The sequence below is a fragment of the Thalassophryne amazonica genome, chromosome 14 (genome assembly GCF_902500255.1).
Source record: "Thalassophryne amazonica chromosome 14, fThaAma1.1, whole genome shotgun sequence".
Lineage (NCBI taxonomy): Eukaryota > Metazoa > Chordata > Actinopteri > Batrachoidiformes > Batrachoididae > Thalassophryne > Thalassophryne amazonica.
Window position 1 is genome coordinate 86,034,024 of NC_047116.1, and position 21,389 is coordinate 86,055,412.

The following is a 21,389-nucleotide window of genomic DNA, read 5'->3' on the forward strand; positions in this document are numbered from 1 at the left end:
AATTAATATTAGTGAGAATAGTTTGGTGTGGTCTGGATGAAGAATTTATGAATTATTATTAAAGAAGGGGGCAGTGCCAAGATCTTTAAAACTTTGTTATTATTCGTATTAATATGAGACTAGTTTTCAATAGCCGTCACGCTTGACCGAGTCTGGAACTTGAGAAATTTGTGGATGAAGTTGAAAAAAGAACTCAGAAATTTTGTAATCTTTTCTTTATCTTGGTAAAATTGGGCATTTTGAACTTTGGTAGATGTACGTGCTCAACTAAGGGAACTTTGTTCAGTTTATTTATTTAAACAAATATTTTCCTTTTTTACAGCGGGTGTTTAATGGTTTAAAAAACACAAAAATACTTCCCGCACATTTCAAGTGGTACCAGTCCAACATTTTATTTTCAGATTATACTCAATATATCTGGCTTCTGCATAAGGCTGTTTATCAGATAGGTAATCATTAACTGAGGTCTAATATTTAGTTTGTTTTTGTTATACATTGTGAGAGGATTCATTCTGTTTTACATTGTGGGCAATTGTTTGTAAGGAAAAACACAGGAAGACCTGTTATGTTACAGTATCAATTTTGAAGTCATCCTGGTTTTTTCCCACAGGTCACTGTGGAAAAGGTACGTGTGACTGATCAGGGAGAAAGTACGAGGTGAGAAAATGCATAATATACATCATTTTATGCTTTTTAATGGTTACTTGTCATCAATAATATCTGATTTTTGGGACAATGTTTCTGCCTTTTACTGCAGTCACTGGTATTATCTAGTGATTAGTTTACTGTCAACTAGGTGACTACATTGGGCCCCTCTTACATCAGATGCAAAAAAAAGTTCGCAACGTGGCTCAAGTGTCATTGCTAGTTTCCAGCAGACCCAGTTGCCATATACACACCCTGCGCACAAGTTGTGTAAATAGGATGTATACTTGTGTGGGCATGCACAGTGTTGCTGTGAGGCAGCAGAAAATGATTGCGCCAGAGACCAAATTGCACCAAGGTTTTTTTTTTTTTGGCATTTATATCGCACAATATTCAAATGCATTGTCTGATGTTTTACGGACGCTATACCGGTCCATCGTGGTGAAGGAGGAGCTGAGCCAGAAGGCGAGGCTCTCAAATTACCTGTCCATTTACGCTCCTATCATCACTTATGGCTATGAACTTTGGGTAATGACTGAAAGATTTAGATCGCGGATACAAGTGGCGGAAATGGGATTTCTACATCAAGTATCTGGGTCTACACTCCAGGACAGGGTGTCAAGCTCGACTATCCGGGAGGGACTCTGAGTAGAGCCTCTGCTCCTTCACATGGAAAGTAGTCAGCTGAAGTGGTTCTGACACCTGGTGATGATGCCCCGTGGTCGTCTCCTGAAGGAGAACTTCCAGGCACATCCAACTGGCAGGAGACCCCGGGGAAGACCCAGGACAAGTTGGTAGGATTATATTTCCCAGCTGGCTTGGGAACACCTTGGGATCCTCTAGAAGAGTTACAGGACTTGGGAGAGGATAGGGCAGTGTGGAATGAGCTGCTTGGTCTGCTGCCATGGTGACCTGGACCCAGATACCTCACATAAGCAGGTTCACAACACACATATGCTCTGCTTGTACACACAGGGATGCATGTTACTATATCAATGCAGAATGACACCCAATGGAAAACAAAATTTAAAAATGAAATAAAAGTAAAAATAACTCAAGATAATGGCCAGAACTTTAATAATAGTGGTTCGTATCACTTTATTCTTATCTGGGTTCCATGTCAGTGGAACACCAAAATAGAACTGTCTGCCCAAGATGGGTTAGAGGTGATCAGGTGAACTCAGATGGAGGATGAGGAGGTGTCTTAAGGAGTAGGTTCTCAACTACTCCGCCTCATGGTGCTTTGGTGGCTGTTCACATAAATGACATGCTAGCACAGCTCAACGCTGTGTGTGCTGGTACATTTCCTTACCAGAAAACCTCTCACTTAAGCAAACCATCTAAATAGCAGTGTGCCAGGGTGAAGTACATACCACTCTTAAAGGTAATGACAGATGACAGTCTGGTTGGTTTGATTCATGTTTTGTCCGAAATACATGCAGGTGACAAATGCAGAGACTTTTGTGCCCTTCTGTTTATTTTTGCTCTCAGATTAGCTGGCATGTGAATGGCAAAGAGGAGTTTGACATGCCCCAAATACACTTGTACTGTGCCCATCTCACCACACAGTATGCATCATCAAGATAGGGGCCATTAGGAGCTCTGGTTATAATTTTTTTTTTTTTTTGTCTGATTTAGCAAGAACCACCAAATATTTGCTCTACAGAGTTTGTCATCATCCTGTAATATTTAATAAAATAAGAAGTTCAGTGTTGTGCTCTTCCCCCCAGAGAATTCACTCTGGACATGTCCATTGAGATGCCCTATGAGATCACAAACCTGCAGTGCATCACTCACAAAATCAAGATGAAGGTTTTTCCATATTTGTTATGCTTTTTATTCACTTTCCTTCTGTAGCGGTTTTTACATATTGTATTTGGTTTGAGCACGTTCTGTAATGGCTATTGCACAACTGGAGACCCTGAGCAGAGAACACCAGTGCAGTCCAAACTTAATGACATCTGTGTTGAAATAAGCAAAGATGTTAACAAGCAAATTAAAGTCAGTCCGATGTATATGTTTGACAGTTTAACAGCTTTGCCATGCATTAAGGAAAAAAAACTTCAGTCCAAGCTGCTTCATAATGTTTTCATGTATTATTTATTCCCATCAATTTAACATATTTCAGCATTGTAGTAGTAAAACTAGAACATTTTAGTCCTGAGTAATAGTGATTGAACAATGTTTAGTTGTTAAAACACTTTAATTCTCATTATTATTACTATATGTTCAAAAAAATGGACTTTTACTCTTACGAGGGGCCCTTCCATCCCTTCTGTCTCACACCTGTACAGTCTGGGCGAACAGAAAGAAAACAGCCATGGTGATCAGAAAAATGTGTTTGCTTATGTGGCTAGCAATACCTGATTGGGTGGTAAGAAGGTTATATCACATGTGCCATCTGCCAGAAACAGATTTATTGCATATTTGAAGCAAAGGAAAGTGAAATATTTTTAAAATGCTCCAGTGGGCAGTAGTGACTGATGGGCAATGTTATCGACACTGTGCCATGAAACAGATGTGCGCTGAATAAAATCAACATGTTGCGTGGACACAAGCGAGTCTTAATGTGCATTTAAAACATACACCACATGGCTCTGCAATAATAATGGGCACATGAGACAATCTGGCACTGGAGTGAAGCAGTCATGTTGGTTAAATAGTGTACAATCCAGTTAATCTGGAAACAAGAGTGCACGTCAACCCAGAACTTGAGTTCCAAGGAAGTAAGCCAGCAACATGCAACCGGAGCAGGACTAAAATAAAAGCGCAAGGAGCATAACACACGAGGAGATATCACTAGGAGTACCACCAAGATAAACACAAGACATACTACGCGTTGGAGAAAACACTGGAGGAAAACAACAGACCTAGAGGTCAGAAAACTAAGTCCAGAACGTGAACCATTAAAAGTTCCTTTTAGAAAACCTGTACATACATCTAGATACATCTAGATAGACAAACATTATAACATTTTATATTGACATAAATAATTAAATAAATAATATCTTCAAATTAAGGTCAAAGTAAAGAATTGAGATTTCTGTTTAAAACATGCAAGGTATCTTTCCAGAAACAACTTCTCAATAAAATGCCATCCAATTGCTTTGGTATAATTGTAATAACAAATTGATTATTCTAATTTTCTTGTAAAATAATTTGCAGAATTACTAAAATTTCAGGTTTTATAGAAAATCTGGTCCTTGCAGCCATTCTGCTTGTGTACACCTGATCCCGTCAGATCTCAGCAGGTCCTGATTAGTGCTCAGCCGGGAGTCCTCAGTAAGATGAGGGGCTGTGTGTTTCACATGCAAATGAAGTTGTGTCAAGAAGAGCATCAGAGTAAAACGTGTGCTAAATCCCCATGCAGATCTGTACTTGATCCGCTGTGGCGTCCTTGAGCCACTGGGGGCAGCTGAAAGACATGTAACACATAAAAATATGGCTGCCAGTCATCTTGCAATGTTATAAAATTCTTTTTAAAAAACTCTGTTTTCCTTCATCCCCTCCAACATAGAAAAGAATTTTGTTCCACCACGTGTCCAACTTTTTCAGCCAGGTTTAGGATGACAGCTGGCATTAACGCCTTATGTTGACATCTCCATGTTAAAACATTTATAGCATTTCCTGGTTCTACCCTTATTTGCAGATTAGCCACAATGCTTTCTTTCAGGTTTAGACAAAACATTTGTGATCAAGTAATGGGAAATGACTTTAATAGTTCTGTAGTAATTCTGACATCAGTCCCAGCAAACCACAGATGGATGCGAATTTTAAAAAGTTCCTCTTTGGCTGTGGTGATAAATTACTTATATTTGGAATCCTCCCCTTTCTCATGTTTGTCATTTTTTCTGCAATTTTGTGTGTGTGTGTGTGTGTGTGTGTGTGTGTGTGTGTGTGTGTGTGTGTGTGTGTTGTGTGTGTGTGTGTGTGTGTGTGTGTGTGTGTGTGTGTGTGTGTGTGTGGAGTGTGTGGTGTGTGTGTGCTGGTACGACTCCATAGAGGACGGACTGTAAGGCGGTTGTGAGTGTGCTTCCTGGAGAGGTCTTGGGTCCAGATGGTTTCCAGCTGTCAATCACTCTCTCTGAGATCCACCTACCAAGAATGTGGGTGGAGAATCATCCTGACAGAGACAGCCAGGTCAGTCTCAGTCTCTCTCTCTCTCTCTCTCTCTCTCATATACACACACACTCAGTGTGTATTTCTCTCTCCTCCAGGCCTGTATGCTAGTTTTCTATCCAGAGTTTGACATCACTTCCAAATCGACGTCTGATGAAGTTGTCTTTTTATTGGACGCTTCTGGATCCATGTGCAAAGAGACTCTCCGCGACGCTCGCAGAATCGCCCTACAAGTCCTGAAGACCCTCGATCGCAACCTCAGAGTCAATGTTATCATCTTCAGCACAGGTTGGTTCTTGTTGCTTTGAGCAAACCCTGTTTTGTGCAGAGTCGCCCCAGCGAATCCAGCACAGACCCACATAGAGATTTGGCGCCGATTTTACAGCGGGTGCCGTTCCTGATGCAGATTTACAGTGCATCATCAAAAAGTATTCATAGCACGTCAGTTTTTCTGCATTTTGCTGTGTTACAGCCTTAATCCACAATGGTCAATCAGTTTCAGATCTGAGCTCTGGCTGGGCCGCTCATGGACATTCACAGAGTGAATATTTATATTTAATATGCCTACAAACAGACGGGCCACTTTTAACAGCCGGGTGTTCTTGAGCCAGGCACATTGCTATTTAGACTGTGGACGATGAAAGAAGTGGTTTTTTTTGTAGTCAGTAAATTTGCCTATAAAGCATCAAGTTGAACTGACGCAGATGAAGCAGCCAGGCCCAAGATGACTATGTTCTTCCAGCTGCAAAATGCTTCCGCTACAGGTACAGAAGTGTATTAGTATGTTTTTTTTCCTTTGTCAACAGAATCATAAATTATAGAGCCAGTTTAGCAGAACTGAACGGAAACTAGCTTTCACAAGAAAGAATTGTGCAAGACACACAAGAAATGCAAGATACAGAATATCCAGAAAGTATTCACAGTGCTTCACTTTTTCCAATTTTTTTGTTACAGCCTTATTTCAAATAGGAGTAAATTCTTTTTTTTTTTTTCCCTCAAAATTCTACTCACAACACCCCATAATGAGAACATGAAAAACGTTTTTTTTAGAAATTATTACAAGCTGGCTTGGTCACTTGCGTATTCCTCCCAGGTCTTCCAGTCAGTGGAGCAGCTCTTGAGGTTGTGCTTCAGGAGACCCTTGTAGCATTTCTTCTTCCCTCCTCTGGACCATTTTACTTCGCTCAGCTGGGAGTAGATCTGCTTGGGAAGTCAGCTGTCATCCATTCTAACGACGTGACCCACCCATAACTGATTTCTGATAATGACTCCCGTAATGCTCTCGAGCTTGGCTTCAGCCAGGATGCTAATGTTGGTACAGTAGTGTTTCCACCTGGTATGGAGGATACTCCTCAGGCAGCACTGGTGGAATCGCTCGAGGGTATTCAGGTGGCGGCGGTGGATGGTTCAGGCAAGGAGAAGGATTCTTGGGGCCCATGATTGACAGGGGCAGAGACAGGCCCCAAATACAGTTTTAATACTGACAAATAATATGGGGGTGGCTCAGTAAGATTTCTTTTCACAGGGCCCAAAATACCTGGCAGCGCCCCTGGGTCCAGGTATCAGATGTGAGAGCAGGGTTGGCATGACAACTGTGTTGTAGATGAGGATTTTTATCTCATGTTGTATGTAGACCTGGGTTCATTTTTATCTCCCCAGTATGAAATACGGGGGGATCTAACAATCAGCTCGTCCATCCATCTGTCTTTCCTTCCTTTTTCACTTGTTAGCGCCATATCTCAGGAATTAGTTGACCAATTTCATTCATATTTAGCACAAGGGTGTACATGGGTGATCCGCTGACACTAGTCGATTACAGTGGCATTGGGGTCAGTTTCAAGGTCACAGTGAGATATTCAAGATATTGTCATTGCCACCCTTGTTAGCACAATATCTCAAGAATCAGCTGACCAGTTTCATTCATGAAAATTCAGGAAGATTTATCTTCTATTATACATTCCAAATCTAAGGTGGAACTCTACTAGTGTATACTAAGGTACACCTAAATATCTAAAAAAAAAAAAAAGCAGAGTCACTTAGGTGCCTGGTCTTGAGAACCAGGGATGGTAGGTTTAAAAGCTTTTTTATCCCATGGGACCTCAAGTTTGGGCAATGTGGAAAATGCAAATAAAATTAATTTAAAAATAAAATTAATAAAAAAACAAAGTATCCTTACATTTTCTTTGACTTCTATTTCATTGCAGGCAGTATGAACCCAGGATGTTTCATGTTTTGTGTGGTCAGCTTCATTTCATTTGTAAATATACCTCCATTCCTGCATTTAAAGGCTGGAATACATTCCAAAAAAGGTGGGAGTGGGGCAAATTATTCTAAATATAAGAATTATATTTACAGCTGGTTTTCTTGAGATGAGTCCAGGGATGAACACTACATTAACATTTCCAAGTCACTAAGTATGTCTTTGGGCTTCATTTATATTAGTCATGAAAAAAATGACAAACAAATCCTATTGGGGGTCTGTACTGGATTCACTTGGGCGAGCCTGAGCAAAACGCATCAACCTAAAGACAAGCAAAAACAACAACAGGAGAGCAGTTTGTTGGGGACAAAATAGGATTTTAGATCTTTGTTTGGTGGTGTGTGTGTGTGGCGGGGGGGGGGGGGGGGGGTATTACTGAATGAAGATGAAACTTGGGGTCTCTGAGTAATTTAGTCCCTATTACATCTCTGAAGCCTCAGAAGTACCTTTCTGCAGGTAAATAGTAAATATGGATTATACCTTTAAAGTAGCTCATTCAGCTGTGACTGTAGGACATTTATATCATAGTATATCATTTCATATCATTTTTATCATCAGTATGTGTTCAAGATGTAAAAAAGGAAAACCCAATGTGTGTTCAAGATGTAGAAAAAGGAAAACCCAACGACATAGTTGGTAATTTTCTTCAAACTTTGTTTGACAGATCACACAGAAGCTTTTGTGAAAGCAGAACCGCTTGTCACATCTTTTCAGGCAGCTGAAAACTTCATCAAGGTGAGAGGCAAAAGACACACACACACACACATATCTTAATACAGATTAAGTTTCTGTATTCTCATGGACATAAAGGAGTATTTTTCTCTGCTACTCCTCTCAATGCTTGAATTCACTCTCTGTCTCTGTGCGCTTCAAGTCGTCCCCTCTAGTACGAGCCAACACTGAGCTGTGGCGCCCCCTGCGAGCTCTCAGCCTTCTGCCGCCGTCTCGTGGCATCCGTAACTTGTTGCTGCTGTCAGATGGTCACATCCAGAACGCTGAGCTCACACTCCAGCTGCTCAGAGACGGCGTCCAGCACACACGCCTCTTCACCTGCGGCCTCAGGTCTGAACAGCTTGAATGGTCACAATCACATGAGGTTGGCTTTTGATTTTCTTAGTTAATGGTTCAATCCCAGTTTGAATAAAATGCCCAACACCACCCTAAAATCATAAAAAAATTTCCCAACATCTAAACGCTGTTGAGTTCTTCTGTAATACTCATTTTGCTGCATAAATAGACAAACATCTATTTTGCTACTTTTTATTCTTTAAAAATGTCTTTGTCTTGTTTTTTGTTTTTGTTTGTTGTTGTTTTTTGTTATTACCTCAGCCCAACAGCCAATCGGCACATGCTGAGAGCCCTTGCCCAGGCAGGGGCGGAGCCTATGAATTCTTTGACACAAAAACCAAACACAACTGGGTCGAAAAGGTAAGACTGATAATCTGCAGACTGTCTCGCTGTGGTTTAGGGGTCCCACAGTGTGGATGTTTTTTTTTTTTTCTTGAGTTTCTGTTGCATTGTTTCTTTTAAGAACATACCAAGTAGTTTGTATTGACAGAACCATTATATTGATGGATGTGTTTTTGTTTTTCAGTATACAAATGGTTTGCTTCACTTTGTATTAATCACATCAACTCCAATTAGAAAAGCAGCACTGGCAGACAACTCTAAAGTTTTATTGTCATAGTTTGAAATGAGATTAATTCACATCTTTGATTTACAGGTCTAGTGTTAGCGTTGTATCTGATTTTGTGCTCTTATACTGTAATGTGATTAAATGGTTCAGACTGATGGATGTATTTCATCATCCCTGATGCAAACCTGTCACAATAGGGATTACACAATACCGTCAACACTGAGAAATCACTTTTTCCACGACAACAATACAGAACCCCCACCAATCTGGAATTGTTTTTATTTATTTATTTATTTATTTTTGTGACACCAGGGAGAAATAATACCAATGAAATAATAAAAAATAAGGCCAAATATCCATTAAGATGGAAATGGCTTATAAAGTGCAGACCTGGCAGCCTGCCCAAAATTAAAAGAAAGGAGCTGTGCCCTCAGCCAGACATAATCAAGTTATTCAACTAGGAACAAAAATCGCAGCAAATGCTCCCGTTGAACTTGAACTTATTTATTTGACATACAACTCGTCAATAACAAAAAACTGATATACAAGACAATTCCACAGTGACATGTGTGACCAAAAAGGGGTGAGCAGAAGCAAAGCTTATAAACGCCCACCCTCTGTATACATACATACACTCAACAAAAATATAAACGTAACACTTTTGGTTTTGCTCCCATTTTGTATGAGATGAACTCAAAGATCTAAAACTTTTTCCACATACACAATATCACCATTTCCCTCAAATATTGTTCGCAAACCAGTCTAAATCTGTGATAGTGAGCACTTCTCCTTTGCTGAGATAATCCATCCCACCTCACAGGTGTGCCATATCAAGATGCTGATTAGACACCATGATTAGTGCACAGGTGTGCCTTAGACTGCCCACAATAAAAGGCCACTCTGAAAGGTGCAGTTTTATCACACAGCACAATGCCACAGATGTCGCAAGATTTGAGGGAGCGTGCAGTTGGCCTGCTGACAGCAGGAATGTCAACCAGAGCTGTTGCTCGTGTATTGAATGTTCATTTCTCTACCATAAGCCGTCTCCAAAGGCGTTTCAGAGAATTTGGCAGTACATCTAACCAGCCTCACAACGCAGACCACGTGTAACCACACCAGCCCAGGACCTCCACATCCAGCATGTTCACCTCCAAGATCGTGTGAGACCAGCCACTCGGACAGCTGCTGAAACAATCAGTTTGCATAACCAAAGAATTTCTGCACAAACTGTCAGAAACCGTCTCAGGGAAGCTCATCTGCATGCTCGTCATCCTCATCGGGGTCTCGACCTGACTCCAGTTCGTCGTCGTAACTGACTTGAGTGGGCAAATGCTCACATTCGCTGGCGTTTGGCACGTTGGAGAGGTGTTCTCTTCACGGATGAGTCCCAGTTCACACTCTTCAGGGCAGATGGCAGACAGCGTGTGTGGCGTCGTCTGGGTGAGCGGTTTTCTGATGTCAATGTTGTGGATCGAGTGGCCTATGGTGGCGGTGGGGTTATGGTATGGGCAGGCGTCTGTTATGGATGAAGAACACAGGTACATTTTATTGATGGCATTTTGAATGCACAGAGATACCGTGACGAGATCCTGAGGCCCATTGTTGTGCCATACATCCAAGAACATCACCTCATGTTGAAGCAGGATAATGCACGGCCCCATGTTGCAAGGATCTGTACACAATTCTTGGAAGCTGAAAATGTCCCAGTTCTTGCATGACCGGCATACTCACCGGACATGTCACCCATTGAGCATGTTTGGGATGCTCTGGACCGGCGTATACGACAGCGTGTACCAGTTCCTGCCAATATCCAGCAACTTCGCACAGCCATTGAAGAGGAGTGGACCAACATTGCACAGGCCACAATTGACAACCTGATGAACTCTATGCGAAGGAGATGTGTTGCACTGCATGAGGCAAATGGTGGTCACACCAGATACTGACTGGTATCCCCCCCCAATAAAACAAACCTGCACCTTTCAGAGTGGCCTTTTATTGTGGACAGTCTAAGGCACACCTGTGCACTAATCATGGTGTCTAATCAGCATCTTGGTATGGCACACCTGTGAGGTGGGATGGCCACAAGTGCAACTTTGATACATGAGGCCCATTGAGACCAGAGAGCATTGTTGCTCAATTCCTGCAAAAGATCTCACTCTAAATAACAAGTCTCTGAGGTGAGCAGGCAAACGTTTCTCCCTGGTTGAGCGATCCACCAGCAGTGCAACAGGTGACTCTGGACGAACCTCGGCAGTGGGGACAGGCAGTTGCTCTGGAGGCTCACCTGAAGGAATATCGCCTACTTGAGTCGGAGCTACAGGCGAGGGAGCCACAGCACCTGGATCATTGTTTGGAAACAGTTGCAAGTCCTTGTTAAGCTCCAAACATGGTGCTACAGCTGTCAATCGAGCTTTCACCTGATCCACATGTCTCTTCATGGTTTGACCACTCCCAAGGCTGACCGTGTATGACAAAGGACCTGAAGAGTTCTGAATGGCTGCAGTGATCCATTTAGGCCCGTATGAGTAGTTCCTGACGAGATCACTGTCCCCTGGCGCAAAACTTCTCAGTTCCCTGTTTTTGTCATGAGCTTGCTTCTGCTTCAGTTGTTTTTGCTTCACTTTCAAGCTCACATCAGGCAGTACTAAGTCCAAAACGGATCAGAGCCACTGTGACATCATCAACTCTGCAGGTGACAAGCCTGTCATTGCATGAGGTGTGATACGGTAGCTGAACAGGAACCTGGACAGTTTGGTTTGCAAAGTGTCTTCTTTCATTTTTTTCATACCCTCCTTGAAGGTTTGGACTACCCCCTCTGCCAGCCCATTAGAGGAGGAATGGAACAGTGCCGACTTCACAGGCTGAATGCCATTTTGTTTCAGAGACTCCTGGCCACCACAGATAAGATCAAGCCAGACCCTTCATCTTCATTATGCCCATATGTGTTTGATGCAGCAGTTTTAGCATTCAATAACTCGGGCTCCCCAGAGCACGCAACCATCCCTTGCACTCGGCTCCATTCTCCGCTGATAGTAAGGGTTGAAGCAGGCGTCATCCGGTCATCCTTTAAGGATGTATGCATGGACTTGTGACAGTATTACATCCTTAGCTGTCCAGCTTTTGATTTGGTTTGTGTCCACCAGAGTCTCATCCAGTACATCCATCATCAGGACTTGTTCGGTTTCCTCCCACTTCCCAGCATGGTTTTTTCCTCTCGTAGACAAACTTGTATTCATAGGCACTGAGGCGTACTGCCCATCTTTGCACTCTCGGAGAACCCATTTGTGGGATGGGTTTCTTCTCATTGAAGAGGTTTGTGATCTGTATAAATGGTGAAGGCACAGCCATACGGGTACTTGTGAAACTTTTCCACACCAAACATGACTGCTAAGCCTTCCTTGTCAAGTTGAGAGTATCTTTTTCAGCAGGCTGTAGCGTGCATGACATGAATCCTAAGGACCTCTCACTCCCATCATCCATTCTGTGTGATAAAACAGCATCCAACCCATAAGGAGAAGCATCACATGACAGGATTAATTCTTGGTCAGGTGAGTAGTGAACCATGTGTTCAACAAGACCTTGGAGTTTTGAAAAGCTTCCTCTTGTTCTTTTTTCCACTTCCATTGCACCTCTTGTCTCAACTGTTCATGCAGTGGAGCTAGTAGGGTTGCCAGGTTGGGAAGAAATTTGTTGTAGTAGTTCATCAAACCCAGATATGATTTGAGTTCAGTGACATTTGTGGGAGTGGGAGCTTCCTGATGGTTTTCACATTTTTCTCCACTGGGTGAAGTCCTTGTGCATCCACTCTGTGCCCCAAGTAGTCCACTCATCCTGTAGGAAGGTGCACTTATTTCTCCTTAAGCACAGCCCAGCCTCTTCCAACCTTGTTAGCACTGTGTCAAGGTTTTTTAGATGGTCAGCCACATCCACTCCCCAAAATATCATCCATGTGCACTGATACTAGTGGAATTCCCTTCAACAGACCGTCCATGGTCCTTTGATTATAGCGGGTGCCAAACCACTTTAAACGACAGTCTGTTATATGTGAACAGTTCTCTGTGTGTTCACCGTAAGGTACTTCATTGAGACGTCATCCATCAGTATTTGCTGATATGCATGGCTCATGTCCAGCTTGGAAACTGTTCTCCTTCAGATAGAGCTGCAAACAAGTCATCAACACGAGGTATTGGATCTTGTTCCAGTGAGGAAACAGTGTTCACTGTGAGTTTATAATCCTTGCATAGTCTCACAGTTCCTTTCGGTTTCAAGATCGGCACCATTGGAGCTGTCCACTCTGAGTACCTTAATTTTCGGACTGTAGAGCGCATCTGAATATCGGCCGCACCCACCAGTTTTAAAAGAAAAAAGAACTGTACATAAATAAAGCCGCACTTGTCTATAAGCCGCGGGTCTCCACGTTGTAACATGAGATATTTACACAGAAAGATATTAGACAGAAAGATTTTTTTAACTTTTAATTAAATACATCCATAAATGCTTTTTTTCCCTTATCCAGCGCGCGCACAGCATCGCGCGGCTTCTCAACTCCACATGGAGAACTGAGTAATTTTAAGTTTTTCTTGAGATTTCATCGGGTGCAGCCAGGATCAGATGGAGTCTGTGCTAAATGAGACATTAATGAGGCGCTGTGAGTTTTTTGACTTGTTGCGCCAAGACAGAGAACCAGTGTGGAAGGGTGGTGGGGAGAAGACTCCACTCCACTAACTGATTTGACGGCCCAACTCTGGTGCTGGAGAGGGACTTTTCTTTACTAAAACGAATGGGTAAGACCTTATATTTACACTGTGTATGAATTTACACCGCATGAGAAGCACAGCTTTCAGGAAATCAATTGACGTATTTGAACTTGTGAAAAAGCCTGTAGAAATCCATAAATTAGCTGCATCATTGTAAAAGCCACAGTGTTCAAAGCGTGTGAAAAAAGTAGCGGCTGATAGTCCGGAAATTACGGTATGTCACTGGTGTGATTACTCCCTCCTTCAGCAGCGTGTCCATTTCCTCATCCACTTTAGTTTTCATGGCAGATGGAATGGATTGGGGACAGAAGAAACATGGGACAGCATTATCTTTCACGTGGATGGTAGCTTTAGTGCCGTTTATTGTACCAAGCTGTTCTTTGAACACATCCTCATGCTTGCTTAGCACCTAATGCAGAGCTTTCTCCTTTGTTTGGTGCACTGCTTGATTCTCCGTTATACCTGCTGCACTCAACGAGCTCTGTGTCTATCCTTGATTTCCCTCCAGTTCAGCTGTATGTCCTCCAGCCAGCCTCGCCCCTGTAAGGCAGGCCCGTCCCCTTTGACCACTACGAGGGGCAGTTTAATACTTTGATGCTTGTACTTCGCTCTGACATAACCAGCTCCCCTGACTTCCACTGGGTGCTCCGTATAGGTCTCCAACCTAATCTGGACTGGCCTCGTGCGGCGTCTTTCCTCATTCATTACTGTGAGATTGCAGCCACTGTCTGTTTCAAAAGTAACACTTGTCCCATTCAGTCCATGCTCACCAGTATATTGTCGAACCTTTCTCAGGTGCACCTCACTCATACGACCCAGTTTGAACGTCATGCACTTCAGCGTGAATGTGCCATCTTCTGAGTTATCTGTGGTACTGTCCTTTTGTTTCTCCTGCACTTTGTGAGAACAGTGGTTTGAACTCCATCCCTTCCCTCTTCTAGCTTCATCAACTATATTGTAGTTGATTTCTTCTGTTTGTTCTTGTTACAGCAGGCTCTGGCAATATGCCTACTTTTCCACAGGTATGACATTTTTCTTGTTTAAACTTACATTCAGGTGTGGTCCTTGCAGCTGCAACACCTCCGGTGTAGCTCCCTGGACAGCACCATTCTTGTGCAAGCCTTTATTTACCTTTGAAGCACTAACTACAGCAGTAGGATTTTGTAGACTCTGGGCATGTTTGGTCGCCGTCTCTGATGCCACAGATATTGCCAAAGCTTTATCAAATGTCAAGCCCGATTCTGCCAGGAGTCGTCTTTGAATCCAGTCAGCTAGCCAGCGCAAGTCTGCCACATACACCATCACTGATTCATTAGATTTGTGATTTTGAGAAACTTGTACCTTTGTACAATTCACTTGGCTTTGGATCAAAGTGGTTTCTTTAACAGACGTACCAGCTCGTCATATGTCTTGTCCTTCGGCTTGTTCTCAACTGAGAAGGTTCCACATCAAACTGTATTTCGAGGCCCAGATGACACTTACGAGTATGTCTCTCTGTCTCCGTCGTCAATGTATTGACCGCAACCAAAATTGTTCCATTATTTCACAATAATATTCCCAGGTTTGATACTTGATCAAACGCTGCCAGCGTGTCAGTGGTCGCCATTTCTTCTCTCTCCATACACTCTCGCCATTCCCCAGCTGAGAAACCCTGCCACCATCAGTGCTGTTAGCCACCACTGCACAGTGTGCATTAGCCCTCCGCGAACCCAACCAGACGCTCCGCAGGTTGTCGCCCAGCAGACCTTATCCTTGTCGCCAAAAAGATGATGTATCGTGAGATGAACTGAATGTCCACAACATCTAAGTTTTCAACTAAACTTTACTGAAGGCGTGAGCGTGGCATGTTACACCCACGCTGCGACTCCACCACTTGACCCAGCACAATGGGGATACAGCCTCTGCCGCTCTGAAAAAACTCCCCTTTCCTCTTGCGTGCCCTCCTGACCGCAGGGCAATGATCGCCACCTAGTGGACCCATGAGAGTAACTCATCACTTAATCTACACACAGTTAATCTCAGTAATTTAGCAGGTAAGTATTGATAATTAAATACAAATATAAATGTCTGGATATTACAGTTAATCAAGAAATTATCTTAACAACAGATAAGTTATGGTTTTTTAATTTACAGATGAACATCAAAGATTCTAAAGAATCTTTTTTTATTAAAAAACTGTTTTATTACAGTTTTTCTAATATAAGAAAAAGTTGTTAAGTTCAAATGTGGAGTAATCAAAACTTAATCGTGTAGTAAAAACACATTTGTAAGGATTTTAGGTGGCCAAGAATTTGAAAACAGAGATTAGGAAAAACTAGGAAAACTCAGAAGTGAGTGAAGGTTGAACAAGTTGATGCATTAATGTGCCATAAATACTCCTATTGTTCCATTTGAATTGATACTGAGAATTATTATATTATTATCATTATTATTATTATATACTTTGAATTGCCATTTACTGGGTACTTTCTGAACCACAATGTATGTTTTTTGGATTAAAGGCTGGTAGCACAATCCAAGTAGTGAGGAAAAAGACTGGTGTGGAAAAATTGACCTGACCCAACAAAAAATTTAATTTTTGGAGATTTTCTTGGTGGGTAAAAAAAAAAAACCTTGAAAATTTAGTGTATCTGAGATTTCAAATTTTCCTTTTGTCCTTGCCAAAACTTTCAGTTTTTTCATCAATGAACACTCAAAAAAACTGGGCTACAGTAGAAAAGAGTTTGACGAGACACACGTGAACCAAGGCGAGGAGCAAGACACAGGTAAACATCAGCCACTCGTCTAAGACAGAGTCTCTTCACCCAAAGCGATGAAATGGAATTCAGGAGTTTATTAACCATCAGATGACAAGGTAAAACCCCTTAAATCATTCTGAGTCAGTTTAAGCAGAAACGTGGCGTTACTCTGTTTGCGCTTTGAAATGACCGACGCGCGGTGAATGCATAGCTAGCAGCTCATGTAGCTGCGGAATTTATGTGGAAATGATTGTGGGTCAAAAGCATCAGATATCTATCGCTGAGATAGATGATGACTGGAGTTGCAGTTTAAGCAGAACGAGGGTGCTAATCCGTAGTGAAAGCAGGGCAGACTGATTTTTAGGGGGGACCGTTCGGTCTGCAAGCCGGTAAAGACAGACACATAAACCAAAAACAGATGATCAACAAGCACAGGCGGGGTAGGAACACACATGACACCGAGGATGAACAGAGCAACATGCAGACACACACGCAGGATGCAGGGAGACAAGTGCACATGACGGACACCCACACACATACGGGAGACACGAGATGAAATCAGAACATAACGTATAAGACATCACAGACAAACGGACAAATTGAAAATCCAAAAACATGTAAAGAACTAAAAACCATGCCAACGGGCTGCAGGGCGGAACTACCGCAGCAATATGTATTTAAGACACAACCTTGTATATAGTGTAGAAATGCTTTTCTGTTTGGTGTGTTGTGTATTACTACTACAGATACTGGATGACCTTATTTTGGATTTTGAAGAGGTTTTGTGTTATTGTACATCTCACTACTTCCGTTGTAGCTCAATGCAGTTACTTCATCATTTGATTAATTTACATTGTGTGTCTGACTGACAGCTGCTGCTCGAAGAGAAGCTGAACACGGCAAGTTTATCAAAGGAAGTCGCCATGTTTGTGGAGCTGCTTTGGGGAGAGGCCATCGATTGTCTTGATGACGATTTCACTGAAAATTTACTGGAAAAGTTCAGCATCAATGATGTAAGCTTGTATTTTCTTCAATTGACTGTTGTGTCTCAAGTTACTGATTCCTTGAAGCAAGGAGACCTCATTGGTTATGTTTGAAGACTTCGAGTCATTGACCTTTCAGACTTGACTTGATGATGGCAACATATTGCTCAGAATTTGACAGAAATCCATCAAATCCATGTTTGTTTTCTGTGAAAAGAATGTGTTCAATTTACCATCCTGATGATTGGACTTGAGCATTTTGTGAATGTTTGACGTAACAGCCGTCACATTGTGCTTAGATAGAATGTGTTTATAGACTCCATGCTGTGTGTTGTGTTTGTAGGTGACCAGGGCTGAGGGCTTGTTGCTTCAGGCACAGAGGAAGATGCAGGAGGCAAATAATGTGGAGGCGTTTTCTCTCCTCAAGGAGGTTTACATGCTGTTACACATTCCAGCACCCTGCCCACCCCCCAGTGCCAAGCTCATCTCCCAGAAACTAGACCATTGTCAGGTAACAAACCTGTATGTAGACCTACACAAACCACTGGTTGCTTATACTAAGAGCATGACTTTTCTTTTTGTGTAGTTACTAAGAGATGTCTGGAATGTGGGTGAAATCGTTTTGCAAAACGGCTCCTTTTCCACTGTGGGGATGTACCGTGCTCTAAGGTGCGGCATTGAAGCAGTTCCTCCTGCAGGTTCTGAGTTTCAAGCTGTGGCTGCTCTGCTACAGGACAGGTCAGTTAAATACCACTCTTACTGTCAAATGTGTTTTTGTTGTTTTACGTTTTGTTGTGTAGCACAGCATCATACTATTGAGATGAAGGCAAACGATGGGTATGAAGTCAAAGAGCAACCTGTCAGTTTTAGTTTGGGGCTCTTTGCAACCAGATTGGGTGAGTGATGGAGGAACGGTCTCAACTGAAAGATTCATCCAGTGCCTACCTTTACCACAAATGTTGTCAAAATCATTCAGAAAACTTCTGAATTTGACCATGGACAGCCACAAACATCCATCCATCCGTTTTCTATACCTGCTTACTCCAATTAAACATTGTGGAGGTGCTGGAGCCTATCTCAGCAGTCATAGGGCATGAGGCGAGATACACCCTGGACAGGACAGCAGTCTGTCGCAGGGCCACATATGAACAGACAAACGTGTTCACACCCTCATGCACACCTACAGTCAATTTAAGGTTTCCAGTTCAACTAACATGCATGTTTTTTGGATGTAGGAAGAAGCCAGAGCACCCGGAGAGAAACAGCCACAAACAGAAGAAACAAATAATAGGTTAGATGGTGGTTAGAAATAAAACAGAACAGTCGCAGTCCTGATGTCCGTCTCTTTCATTTGCATCCCTTTGTTGCTATGGGGCGGTCCTCCATCCTGCAAAGTTTTTTTTTTTTTTTTGGTTGGTAGTGGTGAGATTGTCACACCAACCCAGAGGTGCGACAAAATCACCAGCAAGTCGATCCCAAGTCATGAATTGTCAAGTCTCAAGTCATAATGACCACCAATTGTTTGCAAGCTGACTTGAGACTTGCAGATTGATGACTTGACAGTGACTTCATCCCACCTCTGAACCAACCACCACAAAAGAACATTCACCCAGCTTGATAGTGAAAGAGGTGACTTTTGTTTCTACTCTCCCTGCTGTTGTCTTCTACTCAAGGACGGTATGCAGTGTGGCAATCAAATAAAGAATATACTCTCTGAATAGCAGTGTTCAGTCTTCTGCACTGTCTCTCATCCCCTGCTCTTTTTATTGTTGCCAAAAGTTAACTTTCAAATGAATAATCAGTCCAGCTCTTGCCACACATTTGAGCAGCCTTTGACGCCATCTAGCGGGCAATGTGAGCATTTCAGGGTTTCTGTACATTTGCTAGTTGAAACCCAAAATTCAGTGAAAGAGGCATGTATAAATGTCACAAATGCATGATTTTTTTGTTGTTGTTGTTGTTTTGGTTTGTTTTTTGGCAGCTCTTTGGTCTCCCAGGATTCATGTATAAAAAATTTTATTTAAGAATTTTATGGTTCTTGGGTTTTAGGATGCGGAAAGTTTTGCTGTACATTCAAATGAAAGGATGGAGGAACAGCAATTTCTCTTGACAAGCACAGCTTACAGTTGTGGAAAAGTGTTGATCAGATCATGTAAATGTTGGTGTGCCGCTTGGGTGGGTAGGGAGAGTTCCATGGGATAAAAAAGCTTTTCAACCTACCATCCCTGGTTCTCAAGACCAGGCACCTAAGTGGCTCTACTCTACTCTTTTCTACTCTTCTATTTTACTCTTCCTTTTTAGATATTTAAATTTACCTTAGTATACTAGCATAGTTCACCTTATAATTGGAATATAAGATATACCTACTGAATTTTCATGTAGTAACTTTCAAATTAGAATTTGAGTCTGCATTTTGAGCATATATTGATTATTTAGTTTAAACTCCAGTGTGCTTTGGTAGACAGTAAAAACAAAACCTTTTGGTCAAAATCCATGTATGGTGATTTATATATATGTATACACACACACACCACACCACACACACACACACACACACCACACACACTTTATTTACTTATCTCTCCCTCTTCCCCCCCAAAAACAAATTCTGCATTAAAGGAATGCTGGTTGAGAACAACTGATGTTTTACCAGATACTATTTTGGCCAATTCAAAGCACATTGTAAACATGTGAAGACCATTATTTGTTTGTTTGTTTGTTTGTTTTGTTTTTGTTTTTTACAACAAATGCCTCATGACAAACCATGTTTCAGTTTATATTGTTTCACTTAGTTTTTAGGGCTTAGTTAGAGAAATACACTTTGTGCAGTTGTGATGTGCAGTTTAATAGTTCAGAACAACTTTGATAATGGCTCTTAATGAATGTTTCATATGAATCAACTTTTGACCAAACTGTACATTCCAAATTTAACATTGTCAAATAAAGAAATAATAATAAATAAAAAAAAAAATTGAAATTAAGAAAATAAATTTTCCTTTGGGGATTTGTTTTCATGGTACACAGGATATTCTGGAAAAAATAAGTTTTTAGTGACATGTCAAACAGTACATAAGTTATTGTCAAAATTAGCTCAGTTCATGCAAACCACCCTTTGTATTTGCACTTTCACTAAAAATATGTATAACAAGCTTTTTTTCACATCCAGGGACCCCTGGCTTTTGACAAATTTGGTTTAAAATTCCGATACAGTGTAGACAGATAGATAATTTAACATACTTTTTGTTGTTGTTGTGCCCAACATCTCATTATCCTTGTTGTATTTTTGTGTCCTGCAGTAAAGTACAAATTCGGCAGGTTCTACGTGTGAGTAGAGGAGTGGAGCTTCAGACATTTAACAGCAAACTTGGAAATGTGAAACCGCTTCTTCACTCATCTACTCCAAGCAACTTTTTAGGAATCCTGTCTCGGTGTGATCTCACTCACTCACTCTCACTCTCACTGAAAATGTTTTATCCAGTGTAATTTTCCTATTTTGTGTGTTGTTTTTCATTTTCCCAGATTCCTCCAGAGTTGTGCCCAATACACTATAAAATGCTGTCAAATTTACTGTCAATTATATACAGTGAGGCAAATAAGTATTTGATCCACTATCGATTTTGTAAGTTCTTCCCACCTACAAAGAATGGTGTGTAATTTTTATTGTAGGTATACTTCAACTGTGACAGACAGAATCTAAAATAAATAAATAATAAAAATCCAGAAAATCACATTGTTTGAATTTTAAATAATTAATTTGCATTTTATTGCATGAAATAAGTATTTGATCACCTACTAAGCAGCAAGAATTCTGTCTCTCACAGACCTGTTAATTTTTCTTTAAGAAGCCCTCCTGTTCTGCACTCTTTACCTGTATTAATTGCACTTGTTTGAACTTGTTACCTGTATAAAAGACACCTGTTCACACAATCAATCACACTTCAACCTGTTTACCATGGCCAAGACCAAAGAGCTGTCTAAGGACACCAAGGACAAATTGTAGAGCTGCACAGGCTCGGATGACAACAGGCAAGCAGCTTGGTGAGAAGACAACAACTGTTGGTGTAATTATTAGAAAATGGAAGAAACACAAGATGACTGTCAATCTTCCTCAGTCTGAGCCTCCATGGAAGATCTCACCTCGTGGGTTAAGGAAAGCACAGAACACAGGAGGACCTGGTCAGTGACCTGAAGAGAGCTGGGACCACAGTCATAAAGATTACATTAGTAACACACGATGCCGTCACGGTTTAA

At 41.6% G+C, this 21,389-nt stretch overlaps 2 protein-coding genes across 2 annotated transcripts in view; both read left to right on the top strand.

Annotated features, from left to right (window-relative positions):
• LOC117524313 (protein mono-ADP-ribosyltransferase PARP4-like) overlaps nucleotides 1-11,752 on the top strand; it is a 47,582-nt gene extending 35,830 nt beyond the window's left edge. The window contains 11 exon segments of the mRNA XM_034186076.1: nucleotides 611-657; nucleotides 2,376-2,457; nucleotides 4,648-4,785; nucleotides 4,863-5,052; nucleotides 7,689-7,759; nucleotides 7,899-8,086; nucleotides 8,354-8,394; nucleotides 8,397-8,452; nucleotides 10,846-10,980; nucleotides 11,289-11,352; nucleotides 11,460-11,752. Coding sequence (XP_034041967.1) covers nucleotides 611-657; nucleotides 2,376-2,457; nucleotides 4,648-4,785; nucleotides 4,863-5,052; nucleotides 7,689-7,759; nucleotides 7,899-8,086; nucleotides 8,354-8,394; nucleotides 8,397-8,452; nucleotides 10,846-10,980; nucleotides 11,289-11,352; nucleotides 11,460-11,752 — 1,305 coding nt within the window.
• Nucleotides 11,753-16,862: 5,110 nt separating this feature from the next.
• Nucleotides 16,863-21,389, top strand: part of parp4 (poly (ADP-ribose) polymerase family, member 4) — a 65,113-nt gene continuing 60,586 nt past the window's right edge. The window contains exons 1-5 of the mRNA XM_034186077.1: nucleotides 16,863-16,877; nucleotides 17,028-17,168; nucleotides 17,482-17,649; nucleotides 17,725-17,876; nucleotides 20,435-20,566. Coding sequence (XP_034041968.1) covers nucleotides 16,863-16,877; nucleotides 17,028-17,168; nucleotides 17,482-17,649; nucleotides 17,725-17,876; nucleotides 20,435-20,566 — 608 coding nt within the window. The remainder of the gene's footprint in view (nucleotides 16,878-17,027; nucleotides 17,169-17,481; nucleotides 17,650-17,724; nucleotides 17,877-20,434; nucleotides 20,567-21,389) is intronic.